The sequence below is a fragment of the Notolabrus celidotus genome, chromosome 3 (assembly GCF_009762535.1).
Source record: "Notolabrus celidotus isolate fNotCel1 chromosome 3, fNotCel1.pri, whole genome shotgun sequence".
NCBI classification, from domain to species: Eukaryota; Metazoa; Chordata; class Actinopteri; order Labriformes; family Labridae; genus Notolabrus; species Notolabrus celidotus.
Window position 1 is genome coordinate 7045715 of NC_048274.1, and position 20492 is coordinate 7066206.

The window sequence follows — 20492 nt, forward strand, 5'->3', positions numbered from 1 at the left end:
TGATTTCATGAAGTCATGTTTTATAGTGCAGGTGATGAAATCCCCAGGAAAAGCCCATCCACTTTGGTGAAATTGACAAGAATAGGAACCCTGGATACTGTAAAATAGGAGAGAGCTCATGTTCAAAATCCCTTTAAATGAATGTATTTCTCCATTTTTTTTTCCTCCAATTGTTCACTCATGCATTTCCTGTTCTAATTTAGTTTAGAAAAGGTCCTTGAAGCCATCACCACAGCAGGGGAATGGCGAGCCATCGAGAGGTTCAGTCCCATTGTGCAGGGGCTGCGAGTTCGCTCTGTTCAATTACAGGTAAGTACAGCCACTGACACCGTGTTATTTCCCTCAGAATTCCCTGAAATGAAATACCAAATGACCTCAGGAAGGTGACCGTTTTGACACATCTCAGCCACCTGTACTCAGGGAGTCTTTGTCCCCTACACATTCTTTACTCATTCTTTGGTCATGTTAAGTGTTTCTCTGTTGTTGTTGTGTTAAACTGTTAAAGTCCAAACGTGCAGATGCAGTCATACTGTATTTAAAAAATGAAGTACCTTCACACCAGTTTTTTTTCCTATTGTTTTTTATAGTTATGATGGGTTCAATCAATCAATCAATCAAGCTTTATTTATATAGCACCTTTCATACAAACAAAATGCAACCCAAAGTGCTTTACAGCGATTGAAAACAAGAAAGAAGCAGAAATGAAACAATGCTAAGACATTTTAGTGGAAGATAATAATAATGATAATAATAAAACTAATAAAAATACAAATTAAAAATAAGAACAACATAAAAATAAAATAAAATAGAGACCAATGCACACCAAAATAAAATATGTGTAATTTAAATAAGTTAAAGCATCAAAATTAAGAAATAAAAATAGTTAAAATAAATAGATTTAAAAGGTAAGGATAAGAGTTGAAAAATAAAACTAAGGCTGAAAAATATCAATAAAACTGAGTAGATAAATAAAATGAAATAAATGAATGAATAAATACATAAAAATAGAATAAGATAACAGTTAAAATTACTAAAATAATAAAGCAACATTTAAATCAGTATTATAGTGTACAGGTGCATTCTGGGTATTAAACTGGAAACTATTCACTACCTCTATTAATGATACTGTCAGCATCTACGGTTCAGAGAAATATAGTATTAAGATCTCAAGTACGGCTACACCAGGAGTGATTTCACTTTGCATTGAAGAACAATCTTAAAATTACTCTTAAGAAGCCATGTCCACGTAAGTTTGAAGCTCGCGCTCAATGTTCCCAATTGGCATAGATACACACACCTTAAATGCCCATATTAGGGCGTGACCCTGCAGGGCCACACCATAGACTGTAAAAAATATGGACGTAGTATCCGTGACGTCACCCATCTGTTTCTGAAGAACTGTTTTGAGACCAATCGGCTGCAGTAGCCATATTGCTTCTGTCGAGCCAGTGTGACGTAAAGAGGCGGGCTTTGAGCCTCCTAGCCAACAGCTGCAGTGTTCCCACAGGCAGCTGTGCCTCTCATTGGAAGACTGGTAATCTCAATATCTTCGAAATTGCCGAATTAGAAAAAAATTCACCCCCCTCACAGTGAGAGGACGTCAAGAAATTAGCTATCCAGACTACACTCATCTTTTGTACCAGGCTGTAAACATGTTTATTAACGCTGCAAAGATCGTCTTTTCCCCATTCATGTGTATGTGACTTCCGGTACTTCCGGAGCCAGCCTCAAGCGGATCCTCGATGAACTGCAGCTTTTAACACTTCCGCATTGACTCATATTTTTAGACCGGAGGTTGCCGCTTGGGCCACACACAGAAATCAACCAGGCTCGAGAGAGGAAGAGGAGAGACATCGGGAATGTGAAATTTAAATTAAACCGTTTGCGCACTCCCGAGTAAAAAAGTTGATTTAGTTGATTTGAAACAAGCTGGTTCTTTTGAATTCTATTTTATAGCCTCAGTAGTGAATAAAAACAAATGTGTTCACTTGTTCAAAGATTGCCTTCTCAGATAAGGATTGAAATAAGAAGTTTGATCTCAAATCTGAAGGGAAAGTTTCCTGAGACAGACTTTTCTCTACTTTCTCTACAATAATTAAAATGATTTGACAGATTTTATTCTTAAAGCTTGTGGTGGCGTGGCCCGGCGTGAGGCGATCGTCCAGCGGAGCAGTGACCAGAAATGAGGCTTCAAACTCAATATAAAAGTTTACAAACAAAGTTTATTCACGCAGCGTGAGAGAGAAGTTACAGCGTACTCATGGAGCATCCGAAGTTCTCTGTCCGATTAGAGAAACATTCAGTTATTTATACATCTCTTCGTGCACTGGGGAGGAGGGAAGCGTGTGGTTTGCAATTAAGGGTAAAGGGTGTCGATTAGAGCAATAGCACACGGAAACAATAGAGACATACATCAGTCTTGTGACCTATAAGCCACCATGCATAGAAGACTCTAAATGTGCACACATATGGTTATTCATTTAGCATAAAACGCGTGTCATTGGTAGCCAGAAATCCCATAAGCTTACATACAACCGTAATTAAAAGCACGAGCTAACATTTCCTGTGCTTGCAAAGCAACTCAGCAAAGATGAAGTACCACATCCTGGCTGACTGACCTTGTGGTACTGAGTCGAATAGATCTGACCTCGGTCAAACATGTTTTCTAGGAACTGCACAGATCGCTGGTCTTATACCCTACTATTAGCTTGTTACTTGATAAGTCATACAAAAAGAAAACATGAATATAACTATTAAGAGAGAATACATGAATATAACAAGAAAAATACATGAGTATAATAAGGAAATTAAGCGAGATTCCACAAGCTGTAAAATGATTGACATGTGACAGATGAGTCATTAAATATCTGTGTGTGAAGGTGAGTTATTAATAATTTATATAAACTGTAGCCTATGATATTTTCTTATGTCATCTCGTACATCAGGTTAATATTTAATATTTTATGTTTGTAGGTCTATATCTGGCCATTAAAGCTCATTCTGATCAGATTCTGATATTCAAAATTTTTTTTTTACCTAATTGCGTCTTTCATATTCATAATTCAACATGTTGCAGTTGAAACCAAACATTGCATGATTTAAATAAAAGTTGATGAAATCATTTATTTATAAAAGTCTTAATTATATGTAGGTGCAAAATGAAGGGAAACACTCGCTCTGACATGTCTGGACTCAAATGTGCGTCAGAGAGCTCTTTTCTTAGATTTTGTTCTTAGCTATGAACAAATCCCAGATAAGAAAACTTTGGTGGATTTCAGAATGTTCTTAAAAAGGTACTAAGTTAGTTTTAAGAACACATTTTTCTTAATGATGGATGTCAATGAGACCCATTGTAATCCACTACATTGATTGAGGAGAGTTTAAGTGTCCATGCACACTGCAGATTTCATCACTAACATACAGTATGTCCTCTCTATGTGAGAACTTAATCTTTCAGATGCATTTTAATCTTCCTGCTGACACCTTCACCGACACCCGAGACATATCATATGGACGGATTTTAACAGAGACAGCATGGGTTTGTGTCATTTAAAGTAAGCATGCTGTCTGCGTTTTTAATTGGTAGCTGAGGGATGTGAGTAGAGTGATCACTCATACACACACACTCGTAACACTGCTGTGTGTGAAAGCGTTTGCTCCTGTAGTATTTTTTTCTTCATGTTGACGGATAGTTACGTTATTTAAAAGAAACGTTTGTGCCTCCTGTTGTGTCTTTAGCATCTACAGCCTGTTTGGGACCCTTGTAGAGAGTGAGAGGATAGGACGTCAAGATGTTAGATGAAAAAAGTGAGAAAGAAAAGATTCGGACACCACGGGAAGAACAAACAAATAATATATAGAGGAAAATAGAAGCTGGAAGCCAGATTTGCCCCCATGCAGAGTAACTCTAACACACAGAGCACTTCAGTGGATATACAAACATCCTCCTTTCTTCTGGACAGTCTGAAAAGCCTGTGCTGTGTTTTATTGATGCTTTGTTCCAACTTCCCTCTTCCTAATACACAACACAGTTTCCTTTTAACCCCATGCATTATTAAAAGCCCGAGACTCTTTTTCCTAACCAGAGCAATGTGTGGCCGGAGCCTCTGTGTCCAACTGGACTACATTTATACACGGTCTCCACCGGCTTGCTTTGGCAGAGGGAAGTGTGCATTTAGACTGTAAGTGTAAACAGACACACCAGGGAGCACTAAAGTGAAGAGGCACAGATTTCTTCCTGAAGTCTGGATGTCTTTATGGATTCATAACTGTTATAACTTTTCTAAATAAAGGGCTGAGGCTACTGTTGATGAAATATTATAAATTATTAAAGCTACAGACTTGAAATAAATGTGAAGTTTTAAATGAAGTAAAGTACGGTGTGATCTTTCCCATTCCCCTGTAGGCGTTTTTCGACCTATAGACGTTTTTCTTTCTTTCATTTGTTCTATCTTTTTTTGTGTGTGTACTTTTCAAAAGAGGAAGCTGTGATTCACTTGATTTAGCAGCTTGAAACAGTAGTCTTCTGTCAGCCCACCATGAATGCGTCTCTCCCGGTGTTCCGGTTTTAAAAGTGACCCTGTAAACTGTAGACCTTCAGCTAAACATGTCAGTGTTTGTGGAGTTAACACAGCTGTTGAAACACAGGGGGAGTTCCTGGGAATGCAAACTAGTTTAGTTTTTTATTAAGATTACAAAATATCGAAAATCAGATTTGCAAGTTCCACTGCTGCTAAGAAGACCATAATACATTCCTGGTTCTTTACTGACCCTCCATCCTTAAAACAATGGTTTAATTACTTTTGAGATATCGCTCTCATAGAAAGGTCACTGGCTGTAATTCATAAGGCACGAGCACCCACTGTTGAGTCTTGGGATCTCCTTATTACTTCTCTTTTAAAGGTATAACTATGACTGATGTTTTTTTATTTTTACTATTAATATATAGAATATGAAACCTATACATATGAGCTATCTAATTGATGGATATGTCCTTTCAATCCTCTCCCTCTTCTATGTTATTTGTTATTTGTATTTATTATTTTTTTATTCCTAATGTATGGATGATGGTGTGGCCTTGTGTCACTTCTCTTTAATTTACCCACTTGTTCTCTGTCATTATTTTTGATTTATATTATCTTTATAACACGGCATTGGTGATATGTAAATAGTTTGTTTGACGGCGATGTCATCTGCTGTGAAAAGATATCAATAAAAATTTTGATCACAAAAAGAAAAGATTTCAAAATATCCTCATCGGATATTTAATGATCGTCTAAAGACGTTTATGAGGGATGCATCCGGCTGAAAGTCTCCAGTTAACAGGGTCGCTGTTTAAACCAAAACACTGTCCGATCTCTGCCACGGCTTTTTGAATTCAAAAGGATTTTAAAGCCGTGTTGAAATGTCGTTGCTACTCACGCTTATCTCCTCTCACGTGTTGATTCAGTGAATCCATCTGTGATAAAATATATCACCATCTAAAACAGCGCCAGCTGAGTCTCTTCCATGCTAACAGGCTAACTGTTGTAAAGTAGTTCTGGGGGCTAAAAGACCCCAGAACTCTTGGTCCGCATGCACCTTCTGACTCTTTTTTTCTCAAACCTTTGGGTAGTGATTTTTTGACATAAACCTTAATCTACTTGAAACATTTAAATAATAATAAGGAAGGAAATCATTGAGGTTAGTATCAAAGAATATTAATAGAACATTAGTATAGATTTTAATGTGGCTATTGCATCCCATCCACATGAGACAACAACAGGTTCTGTGGCCCAGGTCTGAGAGTCTAAAAACGGCATGAAGGTGATGAAAAGTTTGAGTGCCATGACAGAAATAAGAGCATGCTATCAAATCGACAATGCACCGTGCAACATCTGAATCTCCTCCCGGACTCTAGCATTGCTATACCCTCTTTTCACACATGAGTGGATTGCTTTACTGATCAATAATTGATTTTTCTGTCTGTGTTCGCCTGCCGAGTTGAAGAGTCACAGAGTGCCGCGGTCCCTGAGCAGTAAACCAAACTCAGAGGGGAGTGAAAAACAGCTTCCAAAAGAGCGAGTTTGCCCTTAAATTGACTGTTAGTTAGTTTTGTGTGCATGGGTCTGCAGTTGTTGCATTAATATTAAAATCAGGCCCCCTAGTTGGTGACTGGAGAAAATAGACATGCATTAGTTATGGTCCTCTGCTTCCAAGGGACATAACTCATTTAGAATGCATGCCGGCGCGCTTGTCATCAACTTCTGGAAGAAGAAGTCCGTCCGTTGTCCCTTTCTCTGGTTCTCCCACTCACTCTTCTTTCTCTCTCCATCCCTTTCTCTCTCTCCATCTCTGTCTTTGTTCTGTCAACCCCTCACGTTGCAGGTGGCATGCATGCAGCTCATCAACGCGCTTGTAACGTCCCCTGATGAGCTGGACTTCAGGCTGCACATCAGAAATGAATTTATGCGCTGTGGCCTGAAAGAGATATTGCCGGTAAGTACAACATTACACACACATAGACACGTAATCTAAAGTCACACTCACCTTGTATTAATATTTAAATGAGTTGCCCACTTCAGTGAAATATTGTAGATTTGCTCCAGCAAATTATTTATGAAACACAGAGGAGAGTTTGCACGTCCTCTGTCTGTGCCAGCACCCAGAAACCAATACAATTTCTAGTGCCTAGGCTAATAATCTTCCTGCTGGCTTTTATACCCTCCACCTAACATGTTTATCCGTTGTAAACAATGTTGCCGTGGCTGCCAAGACAACAAATTTGGAGCCGGTCTGCACACCTGTTAATCATGTTGAGTAATAGCGTTTAGAATATGCCCTTTTGATTTGATTTGAGCTTGATTCTGCCCTCGTGTCAGAGAAGTGTTTCAGCTCTTTCTCTCTGATTTATCTTGTTTAATTTTTCATCTCCTTGAATAAGTCTTACCTTTTTGTTCTTTTTCCACCTTAATCCATCTCCAGCAACTGACAACCATCAGGAATGAGGCCCTTGACATTCAGCTGAAGGTATTCGAGGAGCACAAAGAAGAGGACATGATCGAGTTCTCGCACAGGCTGGAAGACATAAAGAGCGAGTTGGAATATCCTTATGAGCAGGCTACTGATCTCAAAGGTCCTCATTAAAGCGTCTGTGTCTTATAAACTTGAATATGATAGATTAGACTGTGACACATCCAGCTCAGGTTAATGTTAACGACAAAGACGTTATGTTTTTCATTCAGTGGCTGCTACTTTTTATGTTAACATGCAGTGTTTTGCTTTACGTGTGAGTCCTTGACCTTGCGCACTGATGCGGGGGATGTGTTCAGCATTGTGCAGAGCATGGTGAAGGACAGCAGTGCAGAGCCCTATTTCCTTTCTATACTTCAGCACCTGATGCTTATACGCAACGACTACTTGGTCAGGTAAAAAATCAGCACTATCACACACACACACACACACACACACACACACACACACACACACACACACACACACACACACACACACACACACACACCTGTGGTTGCAAAGGGGTGGAGCATATCCGGTAAATTTCCATGGGAAGTTAAACTGGGGAATTTTGGAAATATTCCAAATTGGAAACTGTTCATTGGAATTATGGGAATTAACTGGGAATTGAGGGGAATTTAATGGAAAGGTATCATATCCAAGCATAAATATTTGTTTTGTTATAACAAGACATCCATCCAAAATAATACAATTAAAATAAATTAATTTGTAAGTAGAACTTTATGAAGTGTTGAATATTTTATTGAACAATCAATTCTTTCATTGAAGAATAAAAACATGAATTTTGAGTTAAATATTACTCATCCCCCCGACCCAACCAATTCAAAAATTAACAAAAATGCAATCCCCAAAAAGTCCCATTCAAAATGTTAAATGAAAAGAGCTCCTCTCCCTCCAAAAAAGTCCCATTCAACATGCAAATAAAAAAAAATCTTCCCTCAAGCTTCTCAAGCCTAGCCTCTGCAGGATTCTAGAAATCATCTGTGCATGTGATTGAGGAATGCACAGTGCATGTAGGGGGCGTGGTCTCAATAGCCCTGCAGTAAGCAGTGTGCTATGTGCATGTGATTGAGGAATAGCATAGATATTCAACTGTACTTGCATGAAATCTGGTTGTTTTAGTCAGGATTATGCTAAAATATATTTTCCCCAACTATATTTAAGTTCCCTATTAAGAGCCAACCTTCAGTTTAGTAAATTCCTGGTTTATTCCCATTTATTCCCATAAATTCCTGTTAATTCCCATGGAAAGTTTCCAACTTTGAAAATTCCCAGAATGTTTCCACCCTACCTGTTATGAAGTTAATTAATACCAGCTCATTTTTACTGCTGATTTTCCTTTCTTTTATTCTCTTGCCCTTGACTTTGTGTGACTCCTTTTCCTCGTTATAAGATCTATTGATCAGCTCTATATTTTTCTTTTTGCCCAGCCTCTTAGTTTTCTGTCAAAGGTGTCAAAAGCGCTGTAACATAGAGTCCGTGTGATTATCACCATGACTGACATGCAGTGTTTTAATCTCATCTAAGCTGAATCCACACACACAAGCAAAGGTCTTACCTCCTTTTGAAAACGGGTAATGATGTACACTAGTGTGGAGCTTATGTTTTGTTGAAGTCTCACTCCTTCTGCCTTAAACCCTTTCAATGACATTGGCTAACAAAGAGAATGCATGCTCTTTCATCTCAAAGCCATCTATATCAACCATGGCTCCAGAGTATTTCTCATCTCCCTTTAATGGTACTTTTCAAAGGCTTATTTTATGTTGCTTCACTCACAGCTGGGTGTGAGTTAAACCGCGGCTTGATCAAAAGATGGAGCTTTAATCTGAAGAATATAAAATGCATCACCTGCAGTTATCCCCACCCTGAATCAACACCTAAAGTGTCACTCTGCTCCGGCTCCGTCTGATGAATTCTTATTACTTCATCAACGTAATGAAACGTTGATGTTTTAGTTAAAAGCTGCTCTTGTTAAGCGTTCGATATGTAGACTACACTTATTCTCTGTATCATCTGGATAACTACAATCATCCAGTTACAGCCATACCCAGTGGACATTTGACCTGGTTGGAAAAGAATTAAAAGAATGATTAATGTCTGATGGAATATAATGTTGGAAGCAGAAGTGACCATTCACTGACTCTGCCAAACTGAACCCCCTAATAATCGCAATTAAACAAAAGCTTATCAATCTAAGCCGGACTTGGCAGGCCTGTTAAGCTTTGAAAAGATCTCCATGCTGAGGTGGTTTGCATAAAGCTCCATCTAAAGAGACTGTGTGTGAAATCGCTTCTTCATCTTTAAAGCCTCTCCATCCCTCTCATATACAAAATAAAGGTACATAATTAATCTTAAAAATAGTCGGTGTCTGAAGCAGCTTCACCAAATATGTAACAAAAGCATCATCACAGACATTAAACACATTTGTTGGTCCTCACCCTAAAGGACTTTTCTCTTGAATGGATGATTATAAAGGAAGTCTTTTCTATGGCTTGGCCATGTTGATGTACTAAACAAGCTTACATTAAAATTTCATCATCTAACATTGTTCTCTATCATACTTAAGATGCTGTGAATATCTTATTCTACACTACTGTTCAAGTCTTACACTGAACATATTTTTTTCTATGCAGCTTAGCCTCAGTCCTTTCACAATCACAAGTTAGCATTAGCTCTATGACCTAGCTCATCTGACTGTGGTTTTAGCTGTCAGTGCCCGGGACCTCAATATCACAGCATTAACGAAAGTCTTCCTGCGGCAATTCGGCTTCTAGTAGTGACCATAGGTCTGTTTTAAAATGCTCTATATGCTTAATACATGCTTTCATTCAATGGCATCTTATGTAGGGTTTCTTAATTGTATTATTTAAAGTTTTGTATTGATTTTAATTTTCTTTTTTAAATGGTTTTATTTATTTTTAACTACTTGTTTTTTTTATTATTAGTCTATTCAGTTTTAATGCTATTTTGAGTGCACTTATTTATCTTCAACTTTTATCCTCACTCTTTATTTATTTATTTACATTCTTATTAATTACATTTTTTATTTTTTTTTAAGTTAGATTTTTAGGCTTTTTTGCCTTTTATTGACAAAACAGCCAAAGAGACAGTAAATGTAGGGAGCAGAGAGTGGGGGAAGACATCCAGTGAATAGTCGACTGGCCGGGAGTCGAACCGGCGACCTCTGCGACGAGTACTATAACCCCTATACATGGGGCGCTTATACCGCTAGGACACCAGCGCCCCTTCATTTATTTATTTAAACCATTAATATTCTTATAGTTATTTTGATGCTTTAACTTATTTTTAATAGTCGTTTATTGTTGGTGTGCATCGGTCTCTACTTCAAAATCCATTCTTATTTTTGAATATGTTGTATGTCTATTTATGCCATTAGTTAACTTCTGCTTCTTTCTTTTTTTTGAAGCACTTTGAATTTCATTTGATTTGTTTGAAAGGTTCTCTTTAAATAAAGTTTGATTGATTGATTAACAGGAAACTGTAAAAACTATTGATAGAAATCTCCATATACGGTCCTTGCAGTTGATAAAGTTGATATTTGAAGTCCCGCCCCTTCTTGATTGTGATTCGTCGGAGGTCAAAAAGAGACATTGATGTGTGCGGCTGTGTTCCCGAAAGTTGAGCTGTTTTTAACTGAGAGCGCTGCGACAAAAAATGGCTGACATTGCACTGAGGTCACAGAGTGCTGGAAACTCTGAATCACCTCATTATAAAATCAAGGACCCTGTGAAATATAATGGATTATTCCTCATCTTATTTTGTGAATAGCATATGCACGGTGCAAGAGCATAAAGCATATCATTTATTAAATGGGGTCTGAACATTGAGGATGGTTTAAGGTGAACCAAGAGCTGATCAATGATTTGTAGTGGACGTCTGCTACATGGTTTGGTTGTTTCTGCAGCTTCAACTTTGAGCTCTTTGTTCCAGCTTCAGTTGGACAGTTAAATCAAAGCTGCACTTATCCACACCTCTGCATGTGCATCGTGAAAGTTGCGGCTTGGTTCGAAACCATCACCACTTCAAGATGCTAAAAACATTTGAACAGAGTTGAGTTTAACTTTAACAGTTTTATTTTCCTGAGAAAGCGAGAGGCTGTCACCCTGAGGGCACATCACAAGATCACTCCTTGCTCACACGACATAAATTATGATTAAAAATGTATTGACTTTAAAAATGGCATGACTGATTGCATATTTTCCCCTTCATTTTCATACCATATGGTGCAACTCTTTGGAGTGCTTTTTGTTGGCTTCAAATATATTCTGGGAATACATTAGCAAATTTTCCTCTGGCAGTTCCAAACTCTTGATATGATTAATTTTCATCATTAACACATAGGGCATCTGAATGCGATCCTTTTAATGCAGTCCCTGTCTCTTGTGACTGATGCAGTGAAAACGACTTAATTAGTTATTTGTCGCCTTCATGTCAAGAATATATCGCCCCCCTTTTACACGGAGGTCGAAAAATGGGAGTAATCGGAGAGACAGGAGCTGCCTGACTGACGACTGTCTCAATCTGATTGTTCATACTTTGTCATTCAAACAGTGACTCCACTGTGCATCTATCTAATCTCCTAAATCACAGAAATGGTATTTATGCTATCAGATGGAGTCTCTTCATTGTTTTAGGAAGAGGTGGGAGGCAGTGTCCCTGATTTATCGCTGTTCATCAGAGCATTAGTAATGATTTGGTGTAGAAGGGATTTGCTTTCTCAGTGGCATTGTCGTAAGATAATGAGCAGATCAAACAGACACTTTCCCTTTAAATTGCGATAGCACTGTGGCTCCCAGCCTTGAATGTCATCTGTTGTTGCTTTAAAGTATATCCCCCTTTCTTATTAAGTGATGCCCTTAGTAATTGTGTTATCAGTGTTTTCAACAAAGCCATTTGGAGCAACTTTACATCAATAACTCAGAAGCTGCTCATCGAATGGTGTACTATCTTTCTCACATGTTGAGTACCACCAAAACAATGTATGATGTAGTGCACATGGTGAAGTTATAGGTTGTCCTATGTGTTAGCAAAGCCAATTGGGACCTCTCAGTCAAGACAGCTTTGTATGTACAGTCATGGCCAAAAGTTTTGAGAATGACACAACTATTAATTTTCACAAAGTCTGCTGTTTCAGTTTTTATAATGGCAATTTGCATATACTCCAGAATGTTATGAGGAGTGATCAGCTCAACTGCAATTAATTACAAAGTCCCTCATTGCCTTGAAAATGAACTTTATCACCAAAAACACATTTCCACTGCATTTCAGCCCTGCCACAAAAGGACCAGCTAACATAATTTCAGTGACACACATGTGTCACACACATTAACACAGGTGTGGGTGTTGATGAGGACAAGGCTGGCGATCAATCTGTCATGATTGAGTGACTGGACACTTTAAAAGGAAGATGGTGCATGACACCATTGTTCCTCATCTGTTAGCCATGGTTACCTGCAAGGAAACACGTGCAGCCATCATTGCATTGTACAAAAAGGGCCTAACAGGGAAGTTTATAGCAGCAAGTAAGATTGCACCTCAGTCAACCGTCTATCCAATTATCAAGAACTTCAAGGAGAGAGGTTCAATTGTTGCCAAACAGGCTCCAGGGCGCCCAAGAAAGTCCAGCAAGCGCCAGGACCGTCTCCTGAAGGTGTTACAGCTGCGGGATCGGGCCACCACCAGTGCAGAGCTTGCTCGGGAATGGCAGCAGGCAGGTGTGAGTGCATCTGCACGCACAGTGAGGCGAAGACTTTTGGAGGAAGGCCTGGTGTCAAGAAGGGCAGCAAAGAAGCCACTTCTCTCCAGTAAAAACATCAGGGACAGACTGATATTCTGCAGAAGGTACAGGGACTGGACTGCTGAGGACTGGGGTAAAGCCATTTTCTCTGATGAATCCCCTTTCCGATTGTTTGGGGCATCTGGAGGAAGGCTTGTTCGGAGAAGACGAGGTGAGCGCTACCATCAGTCCTGTCTCTTGCCAACAGTGAAGCATCCTGAGACCATTCATGTGTGGGGTTGCTTTTTGGTCAAGGGAGTGGGCTCTCTCACAATCTTGCCTAAAAACACAGCCATGAATAAAGAATGGTACCAGAACGTCCTCCGAGAGCAACTTCTCCCAACCATCCAAGGGCAGTTTGGTGATGAAGAATGCCTTTTCCAGCATGATGGAGCACCTTGCAATAAAGCAAAAGTCATAACAAAATGGCTCGGGGAACAAAACATTAAGATTTTGGGCCCTTGGCCAGGAAACTCCCCAGATCTTAATCCCATTGAGAACTTGTGGTCAATCCTCAAGAGGCGGGTGGACAATCAAAAACCCACAAATTCTGACAAACTCCAAGCATTGATTATGCAAGAATGGACTGCCATCAGTCAGGATTTGGTCCAGAAGTTGATTGACAGCATGCCAGGGAGAATTGCAGAGGTCTTGAAAAAGAAGGGTCAACACTGCAAATATTGACTTATGAATGAATTCTCAATAAAAGCTTTTGATACTTATGAAATGCTTCTAATTGTATTTCATTATACCATAGAAACATCTGACAAAAACACCTAAAAACCCTAAAGCAGTAGACTTTGTGAAAATGTAATATTTGTGTCATTCTCAAAACTTTTGGCCATGACTGTACACTACCAGTCAAAAGATGGACACACCTTCTCATTCAATGGGTTTTATTTATTTTAAGTATTTTCAACATTGTAGATTAATACTGAAGACATCAAAATTATGAAATGATATGGGTTTGCCATAATCTGGATTACAACAGTAGTCAAATAGGGCTATCCATTGTGTACTAACCCTACCTCTGAACAACACAACTAATTGTCTCAAACACATTAAGAAGGCAAGTCATTCTACAAATGAACTCTTGACAAGGCTCATGTTAATTAGAAACCATTCCAGGAGACCACTTCATGAAGCAGACTGAGAGAATACCAAAAGTGTGCAAAGCTGTCATGAAGGAAAAAGGGGGCTACTTTACAGAATCTAAAATATGAAACATATTCTGGTTTGTTTAACACTTTTTTGTGAATTAAATAATTCCATATATGTTCTTTCATAGTGTTGATGTCTTTGGTATTAATCTACAGTGTTTCAAATAATTACAAAAAATACAAACCCTTGAATGAGAAGGTGTTTCCAAACTTTAGGCTGGTAGTGTACGTCTGTAATGTTGTTATATTCTTTCTAATTGGTTGACTAAGTTGATTTCAAATATACACGACTCACAAAAAGTTCGGGATATTTCACTTTCAGGTGAAATATATGGAAAATGGAAAAAGTTCATGCTGCAGTGATATTATATCATGAAAGGAGGATATTTAACTAGAAGCATGCAATGATCATTTCTTCATCTCAAACTATTTGTTGTAACAAAAGCTAACTACAGTGGTGGGTACACCACATCAAAACATGTCTCAATCACTCGCCATGTGACCTTGAGAATAAATCACAGCTCGGAATCGACGTCTCCAGCTGTTCACAAGTCGACTTGTCGTCTGCTGAGGCGTCCCTCTCTTCTTGAAGGGCTGCCCTCAGGTCATTCAGGTTCTGGGGTGCGGGTTTAGGACCGTCTACACAACGACTCAGTCCTGTTGTTGATGGATTGTTAGGCGTTGTCTCAGTCTCATGATGTAAGAATGAAACAACGTGATAAAGAGGACGGTTTAAATACGAACCAGTTGATTTAGGGGTGGATTTATGGATCAGATGCTTGTTGGATCACCTCGTTAGAGAACAGCATGTTATGCAATAAATACTGGCAGATTGAACAGTTGGACATGTGCACTCAAAAGTTTGGAGACGGTCACCTGTAAAGGTTTGAGTGCATTAAAGGTGCATTCTGAAATTTCATCCTGAAGCTGAATATCCCAAATGTTTTGTGAGGAGTGAATGTGAACAACATGCTTCAGTTTCACTCCCTTATATTTAATAATACATGTTTATGAATATGTTTTCTCACTGTATCTGTTGCCTGATTGTCTGTGTTTTTAGGCCCCAGTACTTCAAAATCATCGAGGAGTGCGTGTCTCAGATTGTGCTTCACCGCAGCGGCATCGATCCAGACTTTAGTTACCGCAAGCGCCTAGATGTGGACTTCAGCCACCTCATAGGCAAGCCTCTCTCTTCTAGCTGTATCTTCATGTCACAGGTCACAGGTTTCAAAAGTGACTTTCATTGTTTGTTTGTTTTTCAGAGGTGTGTGTAGATAAAGCTCGAAGTGACGAGTATGAACAAAGAGCCTCAGAGCTGGCACAGAAGGTGAGTATTTAGATTCTCATCCTACGACATATCCAACACACCGCCTATCTCAGACAGCATCTGGTCTCCTTATTTCTTCTAATAAAACATAAACACTTTGAAGGAATCAAAACACCGACAATTACTAGGGAGGGGGCTTGTTATATTCAAAACTATTAGCTGGAGATCATAGCAGGGAGTTTACAGCCAAATAAAGTGTAAAATCACAGCGCAGATTTCAAATGCTCTCTGATTCTTTTTCAAAGGAAGTGAGCTTTACGAGATGTGACAGCTTGCTATAAAATAATAACACGACTGATTACTTCAAAATGCTGGAATCTGATTTTTAAATCAAGGAAAGCAGACATTATTCAATCAGAGGTGGAGACTACCTGCTGTCAGTAACAATACATCAGTGTTTTAGCAGTTTGGGAACGGTGTGTAAATACGACTCATGTTTGTCCCTGTGTGCCACAGCTTGATCAGCTCGTGTTTTTATGCTCCATAAAGAAAAAAAAAACTAATTTTTTTCCATATTAACACACATTTAAACAATGACTAACACACGTGCATGCTGAATCAGTGAGGTCAGATGGATCGGCTGCTGGAATTAATTAAAGTCGCAGTAGCAGCAGGTTGTAGATCTTGATTACAAGGATGGAGCTCGCTGATCGGCGTGCGTGTTTGCTACTTAAAGCGCTTTATTAATGAACGGGTGTTTGATGAAAGGTTAGAATTCAATCAGTAAATGGAGATAATCACAGTAGATTGAATGTTAATTATATAAGATAGTTATTCCATTAGACTTAAATAATTTTAATGAACGCTGCTTATGTTAATACGCAGTTACATTATTTGAAAATCAGTGTGTGTGCTCATGTGATTAATTTGAATATGTGTTTCTCTCTTGAGTTTGACGAGGAGTTTCTAAGCAGACAGGAGGCGCAGGCCCAGCTGCTTAAGTGTGAAGACAAGATATCTGAACTCCAGACGGAGCTGCAGGCCTTCAGGTCCCAGGTAACGACTCGTGTATCTCTCTTGTTAATGCCTCTTCTTTCCCAAAACACGAGATTTGATTACTTCACAACCTAACCTAGCGTGGAATTGAAATTCCAACCTTACCGTGTTGCTTTCCATTACGAGATGTTCTTTTTTTATTTTGGGGATGCGTGTTGTGGATGGTTTGGGAGTTTTATCCACTGGAGCCTGCATTTTGGTTTGACATGGGGCTGCTTCACTGGCTAGCTGACACCAAGTCTAATGAGAACACTGACCAGTCCTTTATGTTGGCCGTTTCTTATTTCTCTGATCTTTATCCCAGAAGAGGAAATTGTGCTAAAAGCAATTTATTCTGACAACCCCCTTCAACCTCACTACTGGGCCACTCTTCAAACCACCCCTCTCCCTCCAACACCCAGGAGAGTTGCTCCCACGCCCTGGCACAGCGAGATAACTCCACGCTCGGAGAGGGAGAGAGAACTTCCTTTTTATTTTCCTGATAATTTTTCAATTTGAAAGAGCAAACACAGAATGAATACTCAAATAGTACCTTGCTTCAAATGACGGTGGTCAACACAGGCACATGCACACACACACACACACACACACACACACACACACACACACACACACACACACACACACACACACACACACACACACACACACACACACACTCTCTCTCAAACGCACACTCTGTCTTTGCCTGTCTGTCTTTGTGTCATTCCAACCCTCACTTGCTCTCTCACACACATACACACACACACACACCATCACACTTGTTAATTCAGCAAAGGTGTTCTCCCCTCTAGAGGCGGTGGCAGAGTACGAGCCCAGCGCTGACCTTTGGTGTGCGTCTTTAATCTAAAACTGGTGCATGGATCAATAAGCCATTTGCTGTGTATGATACAATTTACGAAGCTTTGTAGCCCCGGTTATAACATTTGATTTTTAGCTTTGGCAAAAACAAATTATTGTGAGTATTTTCTGGACAAAACCGGGGGGTTATAAGCATTCGGCCTCTGCTGGACGGCTAAGAGAACACGCCTCCATTATTCGTAGCACCGAGGTGGAAGACAGGCATGCTATAGTTTTTCTGATTCCAGTTTTTCCTCCTTAGTTTGAGTCATTTTTCTTGTTTCCCCTGACATGGGAGTTTAAATGTAATTTATTATTGTGGGGGAAGGCCTCAGGAGCACTGTTCTAAAGAAAAAAAAGCCTACTTCCTCGAAACACGGTAAACATTCTCTGATGAAGAAATACTGAAGAATCAGGCGAAGAAGACCCTTTAGGTGAGGTTATGAGAAGTCACGTGATGACATTTGTTGAAGCAAGATAAACATGACCCAATAGCAAAATATTATGAAGCATTGATGAGCAAAAATGAGAGAAACTGGGCGCTGGTGGCCTAGCGGTCTATGCGCCCCACATACAGAGGCTACAGTCCACGTCCCAGGGGTCAGTAGTTCGACTCCCGGCTGGTCGACCATTTCCTGCATGTCTCCCCCTTCTCTCTGCTCCCCACATTTCCTGTCTCTCTTCAGCTCTCCTATCAATTAAAGGCAAAAGGCCCAAAATATAACTTAAAAAAAAAAAACAAGAAAAGAGAGAAACATGTCGATCAAACCTTTTTCAAATTGGTCAGAGTATGCGAAGCTACTTTTTTTTTAACGTGCAGAGCCTCACACACTTTTATAATAATAATAAGAATTTTATTTGTAGAGCACTTTTCAAAAAACAAGTTACAAAGTGCTTCAAATGAGAAGCAAAATAAAACAGGCTGTTAATAAAAACACACAAGTCAAGGTAAAGAAGTAAGAAATATTTTAAAAGACATAAATTCCCCTCAAAGAACTCTAAAGGAATAACATTCTTTTAAAATATATTTCTTAAGACAGTTAAAATAAAATAAAATGAAATTAAAATCTGGAGAGGCCCTGCAATAAAAGTATCTTTAAGAAGGGATTTAAAAGAGCTCACTGACTCAGCAGACCTGACCCCCCCGGGCAGATAGTTTCAGAGAGTCTGACCCCTCACTGCGAACGCCCTGTCCCCTTTCGTTTTTATTTTAGTATTTGGAATGCACAATAAACCTCTGCTGGAGGATCTCAATGCACACGTTGGCTCCTGGGGCACATAAAGGTCTGCTATAAAGCTCAGAGTAAGTCCATGTAGAGCTTTAAAAATGATCAGTAAAATCTTAAAATCAATTCTAAAACATACAGGGAGCCACTTCAAGGAAGCCAAAACCGGACAGATATGATCGAATTTTGGGGTTCTGGTTATTACCCTGGCTGCTGAGTTCTGTACAGTCTGGAGACTATCAAGGGATTTTTTTTGTGCAGGCTGCTGAAAGTTGTCCAGGCGTGATGAGATAAAAACATGTCAAATCTTCTCTGTGTCTTTAAAAGTTAAAACAGACCGAAACATTTCTTTTCTCTCTCCCCTCTGCTGACCCAGTTTGGAGCCGTACCCGTGACTCTGTCCTCTGCCAATGTCGGACCCGTGTCGTCTTCCTCAGCCTTCCCATCTGGGCCTCCACCCTCGTCTTCAGCACCTGGAGTGCCGCCTCCTCCTCCTCCGCCTCCTCCTCCTCCTTTACCAGGCTGTCCCATCCCGCCTCCTCCACCTGGAGTGCCTCCTCCGTTTGGTGCCCCCCCTCCACCGCCTCCGGGCTTCGGGGGTGGTTTCGGCTCCCCAACCCACCGTGCTCTGCCTTATGGCCTCAGGGCTAAGAAGAACTTCAAGCCTGAGACCTCCATGAAGCGCCTCAACTGGTCCAAGGTAAGACTCTATAAGGTGCTTTTAAGACAGCAGAAACAAGAACTGCAGATCGGGTTGTGATCCCAAGGCATTATCATATATAAGAGCACTTTTTAAGGCTTTAGTGGAAACAGCAGATTTCTTTGTTGCGTTATCTAAGTTACAGAGAGAAGTCAGAGATGTTCACCAACTTCACGAGGAGTTCGAGATAATCAGACTTTAGTATTTAGGACAGTTATTTATAGACTCTCTCTGCTCTTTGCTCGACTTCTCCTGACGGTCATTGGCAGCGACTGAACACTACAGATGTTTTCTAAGAATTAGACAACAACTTTCTTCTTCCGTGCCAAGCAGCAATAATTGAAAATAACAGACGATCAGATGCTTTTGTCAGAGCAGCCGTAGCCTCTGCAGATGTTGCTCTCTGAAGAGCGCTATCAGTTCACACCACAAGTGATATTAGTTTGGGGTTTGATTAATTATTAACACTCCGATGAACATCTGTACAGGTGTTCAGCAAACTGAGCCATATGCTTGGATTTTCAAGTAAACCTCTTAGTAGGACATGAGGAGAACTTAAGGCACAGCTGTACGAGACCCACCACATATGCTCCTGATCGGGACGAAGATGCTCCAAACTTTCTCAGTTGGAAGATTTCAAACTTCTAACAATTGCTCGATTTTCAAACCAGTTAAGGATTCATCCTTTATGATGGTTAGCATATGAATATTGGCGTATCACCTTGTCGTGTTGACTGTGAAGTAGGGATGCAAATTTCAAGTACTTTACGTGATCGATCTTTGGAAATCTTAACCATCAATTATTGATTAATCATCAAAAACAATGCCAAACGCGTATTTTCCCCTGAATGAAATTTTCTTTCACAACACATTGTATATAACTGACTGTATTGAATAGATACAGATCATATTGAGGTGTTTAAAATGTTAAACATGCTGAATATCAACATGTGGAGCAGGCTCATAATCTCCTCAGACATGCTGTCATACGCAGCCGACACATCAAGCAGAAAGAAAGCCATCATCTCTTCACCTCTGGTTCTTGCTGTTACAACTTCCTCTTTAATCTTTTCACCACATCAGCAGTGCGAGCATCCCATCACATCACAGGAAGTGAGGTAGTTGAAAGTATTGCCAAAGGGTCAAACATGAAAAATAGATTAAGGTTTTCTCGCAAAATCTATACACTCAGCATTGATTTTCTTTTTGATCTTACATGCATGTTGTGTGCTTCACCGGCTCAGAACTCCTAGCAGCTTTAACCGCTCAAACTGCTCACCTGAAGTTCACCATGAATACATTTTTGAGCCCAAACATGGCAACCAACTTTACCTTTTTGTAGCACTTTTCATACAATGACATTGTAACAGAAAGTGCTGTATATAAAAACAACTTAAAGGTGACATATCACGCTTTTTTCATCAATATATAT

General features: G+C 39.6%; 1 protein-coding gene across 4 annotated transcripts in view; it reads left to right on the plus strand.

Moving 5' to 3' along the window:
- The window catches only part of LOC117810642 (protein diaphanous homolog 3-like), a 256109-nt gene that overhangs the window by 64712 nt on the left and 170905 nt on the right, over positions 1–20492 (plus strand). For all 4 annotated transcript variants that reach the window (XM_034680563.1, XM_034680566.1, XM_034680564.1 and 1 more), the window contains 8 exons: positions 204–309; positions 6367–6477; positions 6964–7082; positions 7290–7406; positions 15032–15150; positions 15234–15298; positions 16190–16294; positions 18737–19060. In XM_034680563.1, coding sequence (XP_034536454.1) covers positions 204–309; positions 6367–6477; positions 6964–7082; positions 7290–7406; positions 15032–15150; positions 15234–15298; positions 16190–16294; positions 18737–19060 — 1066 coding nt within the window. The remainder of the gene's footprint in view (positions 1–203; positions 310–6366; positions 6478–6963; positions 7083–7289; positions 7407–15031; positions 15151–15233; positions 15299–16189; positions 16295–18736; positions 19061–20492) is intronic.